At 40.3% G+C, this 17,603-nt stretch overlaps 1 protein-coding gene across 1 annotated transcript; it reads left to right on the top strand.

Moving 5' to 3' along the window:
* Positions 1-13,003: 13,003 nt before the first annotated feature.
* LOC130838099 (galectin-10-like) lies at positions 13,004-17,116 on the top strand. The gene is made up of 5 exons (XM_057710868.1): positions 13,004-13,018; positions 14,352-14,506; positions 14,578-14,709; positions 15,209-15,419; positions 16,906-17,116. Exons 1-5 carry the CDS (start codon positions 13,004-13,006, stop codon positions 17,017-17,019), a joined length of 627 nt encoding a protein of 208 aa, XP_057566851.1. The 3' UTR covers positions 17,020-17,116.
* Positions 17,117-17,603: the final 487 nt, after the last annotated feature.

Raw genomic sequence — 17,603 nt, 5'->3', positions numbered from 1 at the left:
AAGACACAAGGAAGGACACTACATAATGATCAAGGGATCCATCCGAGAAGAAGATATAACACTTGTAAATATCTATGCACCCAACATAGGAGCACCTCAATGCACAAGGCAAATGCTAACAGCCATAAAAGGGGAAATCGACAGTAACACAATAATAGGAGGAGACTTTAATGCCCCACTTACATTAATGGACAGATCATCAAAACAGAAAATAAATAAGGACACACAAGCTTTAAATGACACATTAGACCATCTCGACTTAATTGATATTTATAGGACATTCCATCCAAAAACGACAGAATACACTTTCTTCTCAAGTGCACATGGAACATTTTCCAGGATAGATCACATCTTGGGTTACAAATCAAGCCTCAGTAAATTCAAGAGAATTGCAATCGTATCAAGCATCTTCTCTGACCACAACGCCATGAGACTAGATATCAATTACCTGAAAAAAAAGGTAAAAAATACAAACCCATGGAGGCTAAACAATACGCTATTAAGCAACCAAGAAATCACTACAGAAATCAGAGAGGAAATCAAAACATATCTAGAAACAAATGACAATGAAAACACAACAACCCAAAATCTATAGGACGTAGCAAAAGCAGTTCTAAGAGGCAAGTTTATAGCAATACAGTCCTACCTCAAGAAACAAGAAAAATATCGAATAAACAACCTAACCTTACACCTAAAACAATTAGAGAAAGAAGAACAAAAAAAAGCCCAAAGTGAGCAGAAGGAAAGAAATCATAAAGATGAGATCAGAAATAAATGAAAAAGAAACAAAGGAAACAACAGCAAAGGTCAATAAAACTAAAAGCTGGTTCTTTGAGAAGATTAACAAAATTGATAAACCATTAGCCAGACTCATCAGGAAAAGAAGGGAGAAGACACAAATCAACAGAATTAGAAATGAAAAAGGAGAAGTAACAACGGACACTGCAGAAATACAAAAGATCATGAGAGACTACTACAAACAACTATATGCCAACAAATTGGATAACCTGGAAGAAATAGATAAATTCTTAGAAAAGTACAATCTTCTAAGACTGAACCAGGAAGAAATAGAAACTATGAACAGACCAATCACAAGGATGGAAATTGAGACTGTGATTAAAAATCTCCCATCAAACAAAAGCCCACAGCCAGATGGCTTCACAGGAGAATTCTATCAAACATTTAGAGAAGAGCTAACACCTATCCTTCTCAAACTCTTCCAAAATATAGAAGGAGGAACACTCCCAAACTCATTGCACAAGGCCACCATCAGCATCACCCCGATACCAAAACCAGACAAAGATGTCACAAAAAAAGGAAATTACAGGCCAATATCACTGATGAATATAGATGCAAAAATCCTCAACAAAATACTAGCAAACAGAATCCGAAAGCACATTACAAAGATCACACACCATGATCAAGTGGGGTTTATCCCTGGAATGCAAGAATTCTTCAATATATGGAAATCAATCAATGTGATACAGCATATCAACAAACTGAAGGGTAAGAACCATATGATAATCTATTTAGACGCAGAAAAAGTTTTTGACAAAATTCAACATCCATTTATGATAAAAACTCTCGAGAAAACTGGCATAGAAGCAAATTACCTCAACATAACAAAAGCCATATATGAGAAACCAAAAGCCAACGTCGTTCTAAATGGTGAAAAACTGAAAGCATTCCCTCTAAGGACAGGAACAAGACACGGGTGCCCACTCTCACCATTATTATTCATCACAGCTTTGGAAGTTTCAGGCACAGCAATCAGAGAAGAAAAATAAATAAAAGGAATCCAAATTGGAAAAGAAGTAAAATTGTCACTCTTTGCAGATGAGATGATGTTATACATCGAAAACTGTAAAGACTCTACCAGAAAACTGTTAACACTAATTGATTTTAGTAAAGTGGCTCGATACAAAACGAATGCACAGAAATCTCTTGCATTCCTATATGCTAACAATGAAAGAGGAGAAAGAGAAATTAAGGAAACTCTCCCATTTACCACTGCAACAAAAAAAAATAAAATACCTAGAAATAAACCTGCCTAAGGAGGCAAAAGACCTGTATGCAGAAAACTATAAGACACTGATGAAAGAAATCAAAGACGATACAAACAGATGGAGGGACATACCATGTTCTTGGATTGGAAGAATCAACATTGTGAAAATGACTGTACTACCCAAAGCAATTTACAGATTCAAAGCAATCCCAATCAAATTACCAATGGCGTTTTTCACAGAACTAGAACAAGAAATCTTATGATTTGTATGGAAATGCAAAAGACCCCAAATAGCGAAAGCAATCTTGAGAAGGAAAGACAGACTTGGTGCAATCAGGCTTCCTGACTTCAAACTATACTACAAGGCCACAGTGATCAAGACACTATGGTACTGGCACAAAAACAGAAAGGATGATCAATGGAACAGAATAGAGAACTCAGATATAAACCCACGGAAACATGGGCATCTTATCTTTGACAAAGGAGGGAAGAATATACGATGGAAAAAAGACAGCCTCTTCAATAAGTGGTGCTGGCAAAATTGGACAGCAACATGTAAAAGAATGAAATTCCAACCCTTCCTAACACCATACACAAAAATAAACTCCAAATGGATTAAAGACCTACATGTAAGGCCAGACACTATAAAACTCCTAGAGGAAAACATAGGCAGAACACTCCATGACATACATCAAAGCAAGATCCTTTTGGACTCACCCCCTAGAATAATGGAAATAAAATCAAGAATAAACAAATGGGACCTCATGAAACTTAAAAGCTTTTGCACAGCAAAAGAAACCATAAACAAGACAAGAAGACAACCCTCAGAATGGGAGAAAATACTTGCCAACAAAGCAACGGACAAAGGATTAATCTCCAAAATATACAAGCAGCTCATGCAGCTTACTACCAAAAAGGCAAATAACCCAATCCACAAATGGCCAGAAGACCTAAACAGACATTTCTCCAAAGAAGACATGCAGATGGCTAACAAACACATGAAAAGATGCTCAACATCACTAATCATTAGAGAAATGCAAGTCAAAGCCACAATGAGGTATCACCTCACACCAGTCAGAATGGCCATCTTCAAAAAATCTAGAAACAATAAATGTTGGAGAGGGTGTGGAGAAAACGGAACTCTCTGCACTGCTGGTGGGAGTGTAACTTGGTACAGCCACTATGGAAAACAGTTTGGAGGTTGCTTAAAAAACTGAAAATAGAACTACCCTATGATCCAGGAATCCCACTACTGGGCATATACCCAGAGAAAACCATAATCCAAAAACAAACATCTACCATAACGTTTATTGCAGCACTATTTACAATAGCCAGGACATGGAAGCAATCTAAATGCCCATCAACAGATGAATGGATAAAGAAGATGTGGCACATATATACAATGGAAGATTACTCAGCCATAAAAAGGAATGAAATGGAACTATATGTAATGAGGTGGATAGACCTAGAGACTGTCATACAGAGCAAAGTAAACCAGAAGGAGAAAAAAAAAATACCGTATGCTAACTCATATATACGGAATCTAAAAAAATGGTACTGATGAACCCAGTGACAGGGCAAGAATAAGGATGCAGATGCAGAGAATGGACTGGAGGACATACGGTTGGGGGGGGGGCGGCGAAGGAGAAGCTGGGACGAAGTGAGAGAGTAGCATAGACATATATACACTATGAACTGTAAAACAGATAGCTGGCAGGAAGTTCCTGTGTAACAAAGGGAGATCAACTCGATAATGGGTGATGCCTTAGAGGGCCAGGACAGGGAGGGTGGGAGGGAGTCACAGCAGGGAGGGGATATGGGGATATATGCATAAATATAGCTGATTCACTTTGGTGTACCTCAAAAACTGGTCCAAGAGCGTAAAGCAATTATATTCCAATAAAGAGCTTAAAAAAAGAAAAGAAAAAAACTTGGGGTAATTTAAGTTACATTTAGAAATATTTTATTGTAAGTACTTTAAGTCAATCAAATAAAGCTCTTTTACAAATTAATTTTAATCACACCATCTGGAGGTAGGGACACGTCAAGCTTACAATTTACAGACAGACAGACAGATATCCAGACAGAAGCAGACAGACATCTCATCGTTTTCCTGCTTGAGTTTCAAAGGCCTCTTTTACATTTTTTTCTTTCAATTTTAGGTTATACTAATTCAGCCAAGGCTGTAGTCTCAGATGATGTGGGCTGTGTTTACATTTCAAGAACATGGTAAGAGTTTTAACTTTAAGTTTTCTCCTAGGAATACTTCTGTTCTCTCAGGCTCAAAATTTTGAAGAAATGTTTTATCAAGTCAACTTTCTCTACAGTTTTGGAATATCAAGAGTTCCATCCTGGCCATTTTAGAGTTAAGAGAAGTGCTTACAAGAACTGGCTTTCTTCCAAGTGTACATGAAGCCAGGCAGAGTTCTGGTGAGTGGCTGTCCATCAGGGAGCACTTTGGCCTCTGAGCACAGTTTCCCATTATTAATTTCATAGCCTAATTTGGATATGATCTGAACAGCTTTCTCAGGGGCAGTGGGATAGATTAAGCATGTGCTACTTCTGAGTCTATTTTCCCAAGGACTTATCCTTGGGTGGGTCTCACTCTCTTACATGTCTGCTTCTCCTGACAGACTACAATTTCCATGGCTGCTTGGAGCTCTAGGTGATCAGCCCGTCATGCATCCCCAGAGAGCAGAATTTACCTAATGACCGTGGTAGGGATCCACTGTGGGATGGCTGCACATCACAAGGACTGATCCTTAGACACCTCTGCCAAGTTCTCAGTCACCTGAGAATGCCCTGTGCCGGAAGGAACAAAAGTCCCTTTTCTTTGGAGCTGTGCAGGCTCAGTCTTTAATTTCACTAGCAAACTCATTGTTCAGAAAATATCTATAAAATCTTTCCAACGTAAGCCAAATCTTTACAAAGGCCAGCCAACCCAGCTCACTCCAAAGTTTCCTCTAGGTTCCTGCACTGGAAATCTACTAGTACTCTCTTAGAACTCCAAGTCCCAAGAAAAACAGCTTAAATAAAATTCGGGACATCATGTAAAGCAATGATGTCTGGATATTAGGAGAAATCAGCAAAGCACCTGAGGAATACCAGGAAGTGGGTGGGGCTCAATGGGCACCATGCTGGTACCAAGCACCTGTTCAGGGTAGACTCTAGGTGTCCTCTGGTGGGTGTCTCTAATATCCTGCCAACTATGCCAAGAATACTGCAATGGAAATTCAATTTAAAAGTTTTTTGTAAGGGGTGGAGAGACTTCTCTCAAGCCAAGATGAGAATTACAACCCAGGAGACAGACTTTCAGAAAGCACTGAGAACTGTTCCACCTGTTACAAGCTGAAAGCATATTCATATATATTTTCTAAACAAAGGATAGCACATCAAAATGGCATATTGATATTTTACATAAAGTTCACCAAGGATGCACAGTCCAGGTAAACACAAAGCAAGCAACAAGTCACCACGACCCTCTATGGAGTTGGGAAAGAACAGTATTCTTTTAAGAAGTTACACTGTTAGCATCAGAATAAAAGGGGAAAAACTATCTTTATGGTCCAGTAGGCACTCCCATCTCTGACAAGGTCTGATCAATGTGTAATGCAGATGCACACTGCACATTAGGGAGAGAGGGAAGAGGCCCAAATGGACACCTTTCATGTTTACATTTTCTTGACCTGCCTTTGAATATAAATTTTATTCTGTCAGGGCCCTGATTCTGACCCTCATTAGGGGGTCCTGCTGCAGGGGCACAGCACTGCTAGGAGAGAAAGAAGTGAAAGGATTAATCATTCTCAGAGACACTCCTGGTATTGACCCTTGTTAGAGGACCCTGATTTTGACCTTCCTTAGCGAGTCCTGGTAATCTGAATGTGATCTAGATACTCCTGGAAACTGACAGCTTAAATTTGGTCTTGTGTGTGATTCAGAGCCAATAAGTGCACCTGAAAGTGAGGCCTGTGAATGTCAATGAGTGATGTGTATCATTACCTGTTACAGTTATTTGTTTAAACTAAACTGGCTATATGCAAACTGAAAGAAATCTTGCCCTGAAAATGGCCAAGATGGGGTCATTTTGGCCCCCTCATGTCATGGGGCCATGACATTCTAAAACTGGTTTTTGCATATGCAATTAAAGAAAGGTGGCTCCTAGGATGAACTTGCATTTCTCTTCCTGTGCCTCTGAGATGTAAATATTCTACCAGGGCTCTCAGGAACTCATCTTATCTGCCCATCTCCACTTTCTGAGACAAGAAAAAAAGGTAAAACAGGCTTTTGAAAAAGTGAAGCAGGGGGACTTCTCTGGCAATCCAGTGGTTAAAACTTTGCCTTCCAATGCAGGGGGTGAGTGTTCAGCCCCTGGTGGGGGAGATAGGATCCCACATGCGTCCTGGCCAAAAACAAAACAAAACATGAAACAAAATTAAATAAAGACTTTAAAAAAGGTCCATACAAAAAAAAAAACAAATAAAATCCAACACTGAAGCGGGAAAACTCTGAGTTCTCTATGTCTATATGAATGTATGTCTGTGTACTCATACATTATGGATATGATATGTCTTTACCTTTGGATGGTATTATATCAAAATTAATTTGTAAATGAGCTATTTTTTTTTGGCTTAAAGGCAATTAAGCACTTACATAAATTCTCAGAAATATAAAAGAGAAACTAACCCAAATGAATTTCCAGTTCACATGATCTGGGAAATATTTACTATTAAGTTAATATCTGGTATGGAAGACAGTTTAAGCTTACTGTTTGAATTAATATAGACATGTCTTTAGAGTCATCAATATTAATTATGAGACTTTTAATATATGCAGGTTTACTGAAAATCATTAAGATATTATTCCTGTTATAAAATTTGCCAACAAGGAAAGTAACTGGATATGATAAAACTTTTAAGTAAGTTAAATGTAAATGAGATAAGAGTTTTAGGGTGAACTCTTTGGGAATAATTACACTTTAAGAATGCCTACTCAGAAATAGTCTCTCGAGACTTTTGGTGGTGGTGGTAGTAACTTGAAACTTTAGAGTTTTGCTAAATTAAGTAATGGGAATTCACTGAACATCCAGATCGTTTAAAATAGGATAAAATACTGCAATATTAATTTCTAAACAGGTCCAAGTTTACTACTTTTGTCTACTTGTGAGACAAAAGCTACCGATGTCTGCATTTATTAGACACACATCTTGGACTGTATTGAGGAAAGAGATTTTGCTATGAGAAGATTTATGTTTCTAGAGTTTAAAGAATGTTTATAAGTTTGCCAATCAGGAAATGCTAATTTGTTCACAATTGCTTGCTTTTTGGTTTTCACTAGACATTAAGGTGGTTTTTTGTTTCTGTTTTTTTTTCAACAGATAAAAATCAACTACATTTTTTTTCTAATCTTTCTTGGAGTATAATAGCTTTACTCTGTTGTGCCAGTTTCTGCTGTACAATAAAGCGAATCAGCTGTATTTATACCTATATAACCATATTCCCACCCTCTTGAGCCTCCCTCCCACCCTCCCTATCACACCCCTCTAGGTCATCAGCAATTATCGAGTGGATCTCCCTGTGTTAGGCAGCTGCTTCCCACTAGCTATATATTTTATATTTGGTAGTATATAAATGTTAATACTAAGGTTTTTAAGAGTTAAAAATTGTAATGTATAATTGAAGCTATTAGAAATAGTAAGGGAAACATTTCAGTATGCAAGAAAAGTAAGAATGTGTGTTTTCAATAAAAGAAGGTATGAGGAATGGAAATGCATTTTGTTAAGGAGAATAAAAGTCATTTGGTCCTAAAGCTGCTTATTTCTAAATGGGAAAGAAAATAAGGGACAAACCAATACGGATACAAAAAATTCTGGAAGGTTTTTAGAAAGGAACCCTGAAGCATCTCTGAGAGAAATGTTAAACTCACTAGGATTATTTGGTATGTTAAGTTATATGGGAAGCATTGTCCAATGAGTGACAAGCCTTCCTGGGTTATAGTGTATGGCTAAATGTTACAGATATTCTAGAAATTATATGAAATTTCTTTAAAAATCTTGTATGTTCTGGTATAATGGTATTAGTCATAATTCTAGTTAAAATGTTGCATGTCACAGCAATAACCAAGTTTATTTTCAATTGCATTGTAATCAGATCTTTATGCTTTTTTAAGTCTTTTGTCATTTATAGACAGTTATTGTTTTATTCTGTTCTTTTCTCCCAAAAAAACCTCACCCTCAAGAAGAGTCATAAAGTGACTTCCCTAGTGGTCCAGTGGTTAAGAATCCACCTGCCAATGAAGGGGACACGGATGCAATCCCTGGTCTGGAAAGATCCTACATGCTGCAGAAAAACTAAGCCCGTGTGCCACAACTACTGAGCCCACATGCCGCAACTACTGAAGCCCATGCACCTATAGCCCGTGCTCTGCAACAAAAGAAGCTGCTGCAATGAGAAGCCCATACATTGCAATGAAGAGTAGTGCTCACTCACAACTAGAGAAAGCCCGCATGCAGCAAAGAAGACCCAATGTGACCAAAAATAAATAAACACAAGTAAATTAAAAAACAAATAAAAAAAAAAACCAAGGTTCTTCAGCATGACACATTAAAAAAAAGTCATAAAAAGGAATTTTTGACAAGTACAGGTTTATGATATACTTCAGAAAATACTGCTGAACTGGATAAGAAATTAATTAATTATAATGGAAACCTTGAAGGCTTCATAAAACAACTATAAGGAATTAGTTACATAGGACTGAGTGAAGTGGTGAATATGGTTATAATTTTTATGGGTTTTATCTTCAATATTACTGGCTTTTAATCTGTGTTTTCCAGATATAAGAAAACCTTTAGCCTCAAACTAACTATGATTTGCAGCAACTTGGTAAATTATACCTTTGTAAGCAGAGGTGAAAGATTCATCTTTTCTCTCTATTGATCCCTTTAGAAACTGAAAACTCAGCTTCCCAGCAGCCTTATCAGGCGAATAAGGAAGGTCACCTCCTGACAGGTGCAGGAACCTCAAGATATTGTGAAGACCTCAAGAAGGTCGAAGAATTCATCCAAATATACAGATAGTGCAGGCAGAACCTGTGGCAAGCCCTTGACATGGCTTTCCTGGCCTTGAGAGTCCTTTTAAGAGCACAATCTGAGGTTCCTCATAAAAAGTTAAAGCACAGCTAATTGAAAAGAACCTATGTCATCAATTACACTTGCCAAAAAGTCAGGACAAGTTTACTGAAAGCAGACTTATTTTTCAAACCAATCAGTCTTAGTGTGGTTATATTTTATTAAAATGAGGGTAATTTTAGAGAGAAGAAGATCATGTTTCAGTGGATATTAAAAACTAGAATGTTTTGTTAATTGAGGTCTGTATTTAGTATCACCTCCCAGATAGCTCCTTCATGGTGTATTACATTACTGTAAAGTTTAATTGAATTATTGAAAGGACACTCTACATTTCTTTCTGAAGTGCATCACAGCAATCTATCTTTCAATAAAGATCAGATGCCTCATGACCTGCAACCACATTATGCAGAGTGGAAAAGGCATCATTTATGACTTTTTTCCCCTTTTTTGGCCGCACAGTGCAGCATGTGGGATCTTAGTTCCCTGACCAGGGATCAAACCCGTGACCCCAGCAGTGGAAGTGCAGAGCCCTAACCGTTGGACCACCAGGGAATTCCTGGAAAAGGCATCATTTAAAGAACTCTCTCCAACCTAGATAAAAGGACCCACATCAAGTATTCTTAATTAGCTCACATGTAGTAAAAATAAAGGGAATTGACTCTGGAATTTATATTTCCCATGTAAAAAGGGCCTCTGCATTGGGCTAGTCTATAGAAAGGATTGCTGACCCCAAATGACACCCACACTAGGATAAGAAAAAGACCACAGCAGTGGTAGGCAGCTGACCCAAGAATCTGGACCCAGCCTGGCTCTAAGACCCATTCTACTAATTTCATGGAACTGTTTACCAAATGGTTTTCTCCCTATCAACATTGAAAGTTATTATTTTACCTCTAACCATACTTTTGTCCCCAATGTTTAGGATGGAAAGAAAATTCTCTAGTGAAGTTGTCAGACTATAACTATGCAGGACATGTATCACTGCTTGCTTAAAGTCTACTGTTAAAAGCATCTGTATGATGTTTGTGCAACAATTCAGTATAATTTATAAAATGTATAACCTATAAAATGTCTCCCCATTAGCATATCTCTGAGCTTGTTCACTATGTCTGATTAGTTTTCCTGAACAAGAATAACTAATAACTAGGCAAACACACACACACACACACACATATACACATATACGTGTATATACATATATATATATACACACACACACACACACACACACAAAAAGGAGGTTGAACACTGAAGGACATGGTGGACCCAGGGCCAGAAGCAACCACCCTGGCATTGACGGACAAATATTTTGATCAAAAGATTTATAGACATAAGGGGATATACCTGAAGAAATTTTCATATATGTGAAGTATGGGTAAGTCATTTTGGCTTATACATGATGTAACTTCAACTTTATGCTGACTAGAGCAGCCTGTTTGTGGCCTATGAACACGCGTAGTATATCTGCTTTGGCCACTGAAGAGGGGGATTCATTTAAACGTCAAAGTGGAGTGGCTGTGGTTCAGGCAACCAAGATGGAGCTGGATCACCACTGTGGATGTAATTTTAGACACATTCCTGTACTACTGAGAACTTTAATTTTCTGAACTCTGATGGACTCTGGGATGCCATTCTCAAAGCAGTCTGCTGGCTGTTCTCAAAGCAGTGTCTGCTGGCAGATGCCAGCTGTAGCCTTGTGACCTCAAGGTCTCCTTCTGTAACTATTAAATTTGTTCTCACTTTGGGAATAGTAACAAAGGAGACAGCTCAAACCATAGCCTCCCAGCAGTAGGCACTAGATTCTTTAGCCAGAATAGTACTAGATGATACAATTGCTTTATGTTAGATTTTAGCAGAAAGGGAGACATACGTGTAGTGGCCAACAGCTCCTGGTATGTATATATTACTCTGAAGTTAAAATCTACTTAGATAAAATTACGCAACTGGCTACAAGAAGTCTCAAAAGTGCAAGGTACACAATGGTTTTCAATCTTATTCTCCTGAATTCCTCAAGAAATAGGATTTATTTTGCAAGGTTTATTAAAGTTCGAGTTGTCACTCCTTCTCCTATTTCTAATTGGGTCTGTGGCACCAAAAGGGTGGGCCAAGGGACTAACAGGTTAATCATGCAAGACTCTGATCCAGGACCTGGAACACATGAATATCTCCAACTCATTGTCCATTCCCCAAACTGAGATAGGACTATGCCCTGTTTCAGCAGTGAGTAGCCAGAGCAGTCACTGCCCTGTCCCCTCAAAGATTTGGGGAAGGTTAAGACAGGAGGAGGGGGGACTTCCTTGGTGGCAAAGTGGTTAAAAATCCACCTGCCAATGCAAGGGACATGGGTTCGATCCCTGGTCTGGGAAGATCCCACATGCCACAGAGCAACTATACCCGTACACCACAACTACTGAGCCTGAGCTCTAGAGCCCATGCATCACAACGACTGAAGCCTGCATGCTCCAGGGCCCATATGCCGCAACTACTGAGCACGGGTGCTCAAACTGCTGAAGTCTGCGCACCTAGAGCCCATGCTCCACAATAAGAGAAGCCACCACAATGAGAAGCCTGCGCACTGCAACAAACAGTAGCCACCACTCACCACAACTAGAGAAAAGCCTGAGAGCAACAACAAAGACCCAACTCAGCCAAAAAAAAAAAAAAAAAAAAGACAGGAGTAGGGATTAAATCTGTGTTCCCATAAAACTGAACTCTCCTAATGAGTTTGATTAGCCTCTCTACCTAAAATTTTATTCTATTTCTTGTCCCACCCCTGTTCCCCTCAGGACTGAAGGGTATCAAAGAAAAGGGGGGGCTGAAACCAAGCAGGACCCTGCAGGGCCCTCCTGGGTACAGAAGTCCCTCCATGTCCCCCATTTTGTGTTTGTATAAAAAAGCTTAAGTATCCTAGGCCTTCAAGAAGTTCCAAAGAGCAGACTCAAGCTGTTGCTAATTGGGGAAGGGAGGGAATGCAGAAACATAGGAGGAGCAGTTGAGCAAGAAAAGAAATGATGCCTAAAACAATAGTTCAGTGATAAAACTTGAGTCCTAGCTCCTCCAGAAGTGATATACTTAATAATCTGATGCATACTTTTGAGTTGTTCTGCAGAAACTAAGGACCCTCCCTCCATGTGCAGAACGGTGAGTACATGCTGACCACAATCAAGTAGACCCCAAACTGGTTGGAACCAGAAGGTTGAGGATTAAGATTCCCGAAACATTACCCTGTTATCTCACCATCAACCAATCAGAAAAAAAGCATGCACCCTGTAGTCTTCACCCCAAATGTTGCCCTTTAAAACCCTTCCCTGGAAGCCATCAGGGAGTTCATGTCTTTTGAGCATGAGCTGCCCATTCTTCATGCTTGGCACCTGCAGTAAACTCTATATTTCATCACAACCCAGTATCAGAAAGTTGGCTTTGCTGCAAGGCAGGCAAGTGGACCCAAGTTCCGTTGTGTAACACTAGGATCACCAATTCTTAGAAAAATGTACACCTTTTGTGTGGATTCTGCCTGTGGGGTAAAGACTTGGTAAGAGGCACGTAGGCTGCATTTTAGACCCACTCACCTCCTCTCTCCAACACTTCTATTCTTACATTTCCCCTGCTACTCCCTTCTCCTTGGGCATCTCTCACTGAATTTCCTGTTGTATCACAAACACATCCTGCTCAAGGACAGAGCCACAGGCATCATTGTGACTGAGTCTATTTCTGACACCCCACCCCCTCTCACGCTGCTTGGAAACTTTGAGGCTTAGAAACAGGAAGAAAGCCAGAGGGTGGGGCTGGCAGGCATCATTTATATTCTGCAACTCCAAGAGATTCACACACACAACTGGACACAGTTTGCAAGAGCTGCCCTGAGGAAGACAACGATGTCAGAGCAACCGGTGAGTTGAAAAGACAGTCTTCAGTGATCTCAGGTCACATAAAGGGAGAAGGAAAATGTAGGAGATCATGTAAGATGAAAATATGTGCATTTCTTTTTGGAATGTTTTACTGAGAGTTGTGAGTGTGTGGAAGAGAGAGACCTTGGGGATATATGATATGGAATCCCTGTGGGGAATCGTGTGTTGAGTCTGCACAGTGTGATCCTATGTTAGCATTAGAGAGTATCTGACTGACAGTGAACTTTATTGAGACAAGATGACTGTGTGTGGGAGGTGGACCACTGACTGGGATGAGGGAGTGTGTGTATGAGTGCAAGGAGGTAAGGCTGTGCATTTGTCTTCATGGCTCTGTGTGTGTGCATACAGCACACCAGTGCATGTTACAGTGAGTAAGAATGTAGGGAGGTATGTGTAACATGGTGAGCTGCATGTCTTTGTGTGACTATATGTGTGAATGTGTGTGTGTGAGAATTTGTGACTTGGTGTTGATCTGTGAATATGTGTGTGGACTTGTCTGCATGTGAGGGTTCTCCTCTACACAGAAGTGACTGTTTAAATGACTGTGGGTCTTTCCATGAGTATTAATGTTGGCAGAACTGGTGGCCTTGTGGACTGTGAGTTACCCAGAACTCATCTCTGAGCAACCATGAGAGCAGAATGAGCGATTCCTTAGATGCCTCTTCTCAAGAAGAGTGGGAGAAGGTGACTCAGCCTGTAGGATGCTGCATCTCCAGTCTGGGTGCACACACACTCCACCTCAGGTCTCTTCTCCAAGTCAGCCTTTCCCACTGCCTCACAGGAGGAGAGTGAGCAGATCCTGGCCCCCAGGGAAAAGCTGTTGGGGCACTTGGTTTCAGAGAATCAAATCACCTGAAGCTGCAAGGAACAAATTCAGCCTCATTCCAGACAGTTTACAGGAGATAGCAGTCAACAAATTGTAGATTCTCCCAATTACTTTCCTGTCCCACACCCTTTGTACAAGTACTGACTGTGTCCTCAACAATGTTGTACACATTCTTGAAAGGACACGAGTTCTGCTTGATAATCTTCATGCATATACATTCTACTCACAGGGGTTTCCTTTTCCATTATTATGTCCCTCTCCCTTTAAACAAATGTTTTTTAACTGGACTGAATTTTTAATATTTTTATATTTTTTCCACCCTCAAGTCTTGTTTTCAGAGTTTCAGATGGTAGAAAATAATTGCAGGCAGATTTCCTGAAAGAGCTCTCCCCCTTCTGACAGGTCGCCCCTCTATAGACCCTGCATGTACCAGTGATTAGGCTAAAAGTGTTACATATATTAGCTCATCTATTCCTGAGAACACCCTAGGAAGTAGGAATCTCTCATACTCCTCCTTTTACTGAGGAAACTGCTAGTAAGGGGCAGATTCAGGATTTGAATGCAGGCAGCCTGACTCTGGAGCTCTTCCTCTTAACGGTGACCCTCGCATCTCTTCAAGGACACAGAGACCTGCCTGTGGTGAGGTGGGGATATGGGGGTTCTCAGAGTTTATCCTTTGATGTGTAACCTGATGCACCCCTGGGAACTGCTCTAGGAGGGGCGCCCACACCTGGCCTTGCCCCTCATCCACTCTCATTTCCCCATGGCAGGTCCCGTACACACAGCATGTGTCACTGTCTGTCGGTTCTTCAGTGACAATCAGAGGGAAACCTGCCATCTCTTTCAGGTGGGTACTCTATAGCCCATGGGTGGGGAGGTGAAGGAGATGTGAGAATATTAGAGTATGGGGGGTATCACTTCATGTATGTGTGTTGAAATGTGTAAATACCATAATAGTAGCACAACGCAGGTGCATGTCCTGGAGACCCCTGTAGTACCAGGTATTAAGTCTGCAGTTGCAGAGCTGCATGCAGGTCTTGGGGTCTGGAAGAAGGGGTCAGGGCTTTGGCTCTTTATCAAGGGGAATAGAACTTCCAGGGGATAAACAACCAGTAGGCCCAGGCCAGTGACTGCTGCTCAATTTGAGTCTTGGGCCAAAGAACATGGCATCCCGCTACCCTGGGCAGGATGAGCTGGAGCGGCCCCACAGGAACAAGGATTACAATATCCCTCAGGAAGGCCTTCCTTCTACCAGGGAGGAATAGTGAAAGCATGTGTATGTGTGTCAAATGTGGGTTCCCCAAAAGAAATAGGCCTGTTTAACATGCTATGTGCTTGCCCATCAGCAAGAACCCACAAATGCAGGTGGATTTCCACACTGGGACTGATGAGAACTCAGATATTGCTTTCCATTTCCGAGTATACTTTGGCATATCTGTGAAGATAAACAGCCGTCAGAATGGGAGCTGGGACTGTGAGGTGGCATCCTGTGAAATGCCCTTTGCGGATGGCCAACCATTTGAAATGCACATCTTGGTGCTGCAAAATGAGTACCAGGTAAGTGCACCCAGGAACCATCCATTCCATGGCCTCTACAGCTGCTCAGAGGAGGACACAGCTCTCCCTGGCCTTGCCCCAAGTGTCCTTCAGGGTCCATCTCCCATAACTCTCCTGCCCCTTTCATCACAAAGCACCCTCTGCTTGTGCTGCCATCCTCCGGTCTTTCCCCAAATCTAACCAGGGTCAAGATCAGTTTACATGCCATTTCCCTCAAGGTGGAGAACTTGCTCTGATTTCACCCATAGTTATCATTGCTACCTATGCTGTGATTATTTGAATTTTTATGTCACTAAATTCTTAAACTATGCATACGAGTACTTATAATCCATCCAATATAACTCTTTCTCTCTCAAACCAGAACAACTGTTACTAGTTTCTTTACACTCCTTCCAGAGATAATATATGCTTATACAAGTACATCTATCTATCTATCTATCCATTTTACATATCTATATCTGTACCTATATCTATACACACTTTCATTTCTTTTTAAAGACATGGTGCTATAAGTTTCTCTATGTATCATACCATGAGGACGACGGTTTCTTTGTGATCTAAGAATATCTCTTAGAGAAACAGTTCTATCCATGAAGCTTCATTTAATGTTTGAATAACATTCCAATAGAAGAATTACCAAAAGTGATTTAACTTGACCCTTATTAATGCACACTTAGGTGGTTTCCAATGTTTTGCTCTCACGAGTGGTGCTGCATTAAGGTTTCTCTTCCACACTTGTGTCATTATCGACCTTCCACTACTCACACTGGAGGAAGAACTGGTTCAAAAAGTATGTGGATTTTAAACATGACAAACTAACCCCCCAAAAATGACTGTTTCTGGAGAGCCTCACCAATAAAGAATATGTTCAAATATTCTGACCTTTTTAAATGGCTACGCAAAAAAAAGAATATTTTTCAGACTGCAGTAGAACATCTTTTCTTATGTCTATAAGTTGTTAAAATAACATCCTACTTTTAGCTATCTGTATTATTCTACCTCTCTAGGACCTCTTGAGTTTCATTCTTCACCATCACCCCAAATCTAAGCTACTCAATGAATAAACGAAGTGATCAGAGTAAATGGCAGCAAAGTTGTGCAGAACTGAAATGTATGCATTCAATGAACACTTATCAACCAGTTAACCTGTGATATCCTGTGCAAGAGACAGGGACTCAAGATTCACGAGACACAGTTCTTGGCCATGAGAAGTTTCTAAGCTAGAGGAAAGGCCAAGCAAATATAGACCATGCAACAGAGAGTGGTAGACCCTCCCTGGAGGAATAGAGAAATACAGAAAATAGAGTGAACAAGGCTCCAAAGTAGTCCCAAAAGTTAGTCTATAAAAAGAAGTATATCTACTGGGTTTCGATGTTTTAATAGGGGTTTTCTGAGTGGATGGTGTGTGTATTAGGGCAGAAGTAGAAAGGAAGACTGAAAGTTTGTTGGGTGGCATACCATGTTCCTGACACGTTTTCCCTTCCAGGTAATGGTAAATGGCCAACAATATTACAGCCTTGCCCATCGACTGCCACCACAATCTGTGAAGTTCCTGCAGGTGTGGAGAGATGTCTCCCTGTCCTCAGTGTGTGTCTGCTAGAGAGGGATGTGACCAGACTCCCCAATGTCAAGGAGATTCTTCCATCTAAGTGACCATGTGACTCCCAGAGTTCACTAACAGAATGGTGCCTCCTCACCCTTCCCCAAAACTTGGTCATTAAAACTTCTGAAAACTTAACAGGGTTTGGTTCTTGCTTTGGGGAAAAAAGAGTAAGTGGTCATCACCAAGAGGGGTGTGAGAGTACTATGGAAAAGATCAAGGAAGCTAAGAGGATAGCTATTTCTCTGACACAAGGAGTAAGGGACAGGGTCACTGAAATGTCTGCAAAGACATTACTAACGATATCCTTAAATAGTACCTACTATATGCCAGACACTCTGAACCAAATCCTTCCCCCATTTCAGACACTAAACCAAGATGTGAGGCATCTGTCTATACTCACAAAGCTATAAGTGGTGATTTGGGGAAGTAACTTTGTAATATGAGGCAAATCAGATGAAACTCACAAAAACTACTAGAACTGATACACGAATTCAGCAAGGTAGGAGGATACAAGATTAACATACAGAAATCGGTTGCATTTCTTTACACTAACAGTGAAATATCTGAAAGGGAATGTAAAA

The sequence above is a fragment of the Hippopotamus amphibius genome, chromosome 16 (genome assembly GCF_030028045.1).
Source record: "Hippopotamus amphibius kiboko isolate mHipAmp2 chromosome 16, mHipAmp2.hap2, whole genome shotgun sequence".
NCBI lineage: Eukaryota > Metazoa > Chordata > Mammalia > Artiodactyla > Hippopotamidae > Hippopotamus > Hippopotamus amphibius.
This window is presented reverse-complemented; position numbering and strand designations above follow the sequence as displayed.

Bases quoted from the DNA above. Each gene is read 5' to 3' on its own strand.
- LOC130838099 (XM_057710868.1), top strand. The intron at 14,507-14,577 runs GTGGGGATATGG...GAACTGCTCTAG, and splicing joins AGAGACCTGCCTGTGGTGAG to GAGGGGCGCCCACACCTGGC. The intron at 14,710-15,208 runs GTGGGTACTCTA...CTTGCCCATCAG, and splicing joins AAACCTGCCATCTCTTTCAG to CAAGAACCCACAAATGCAGG.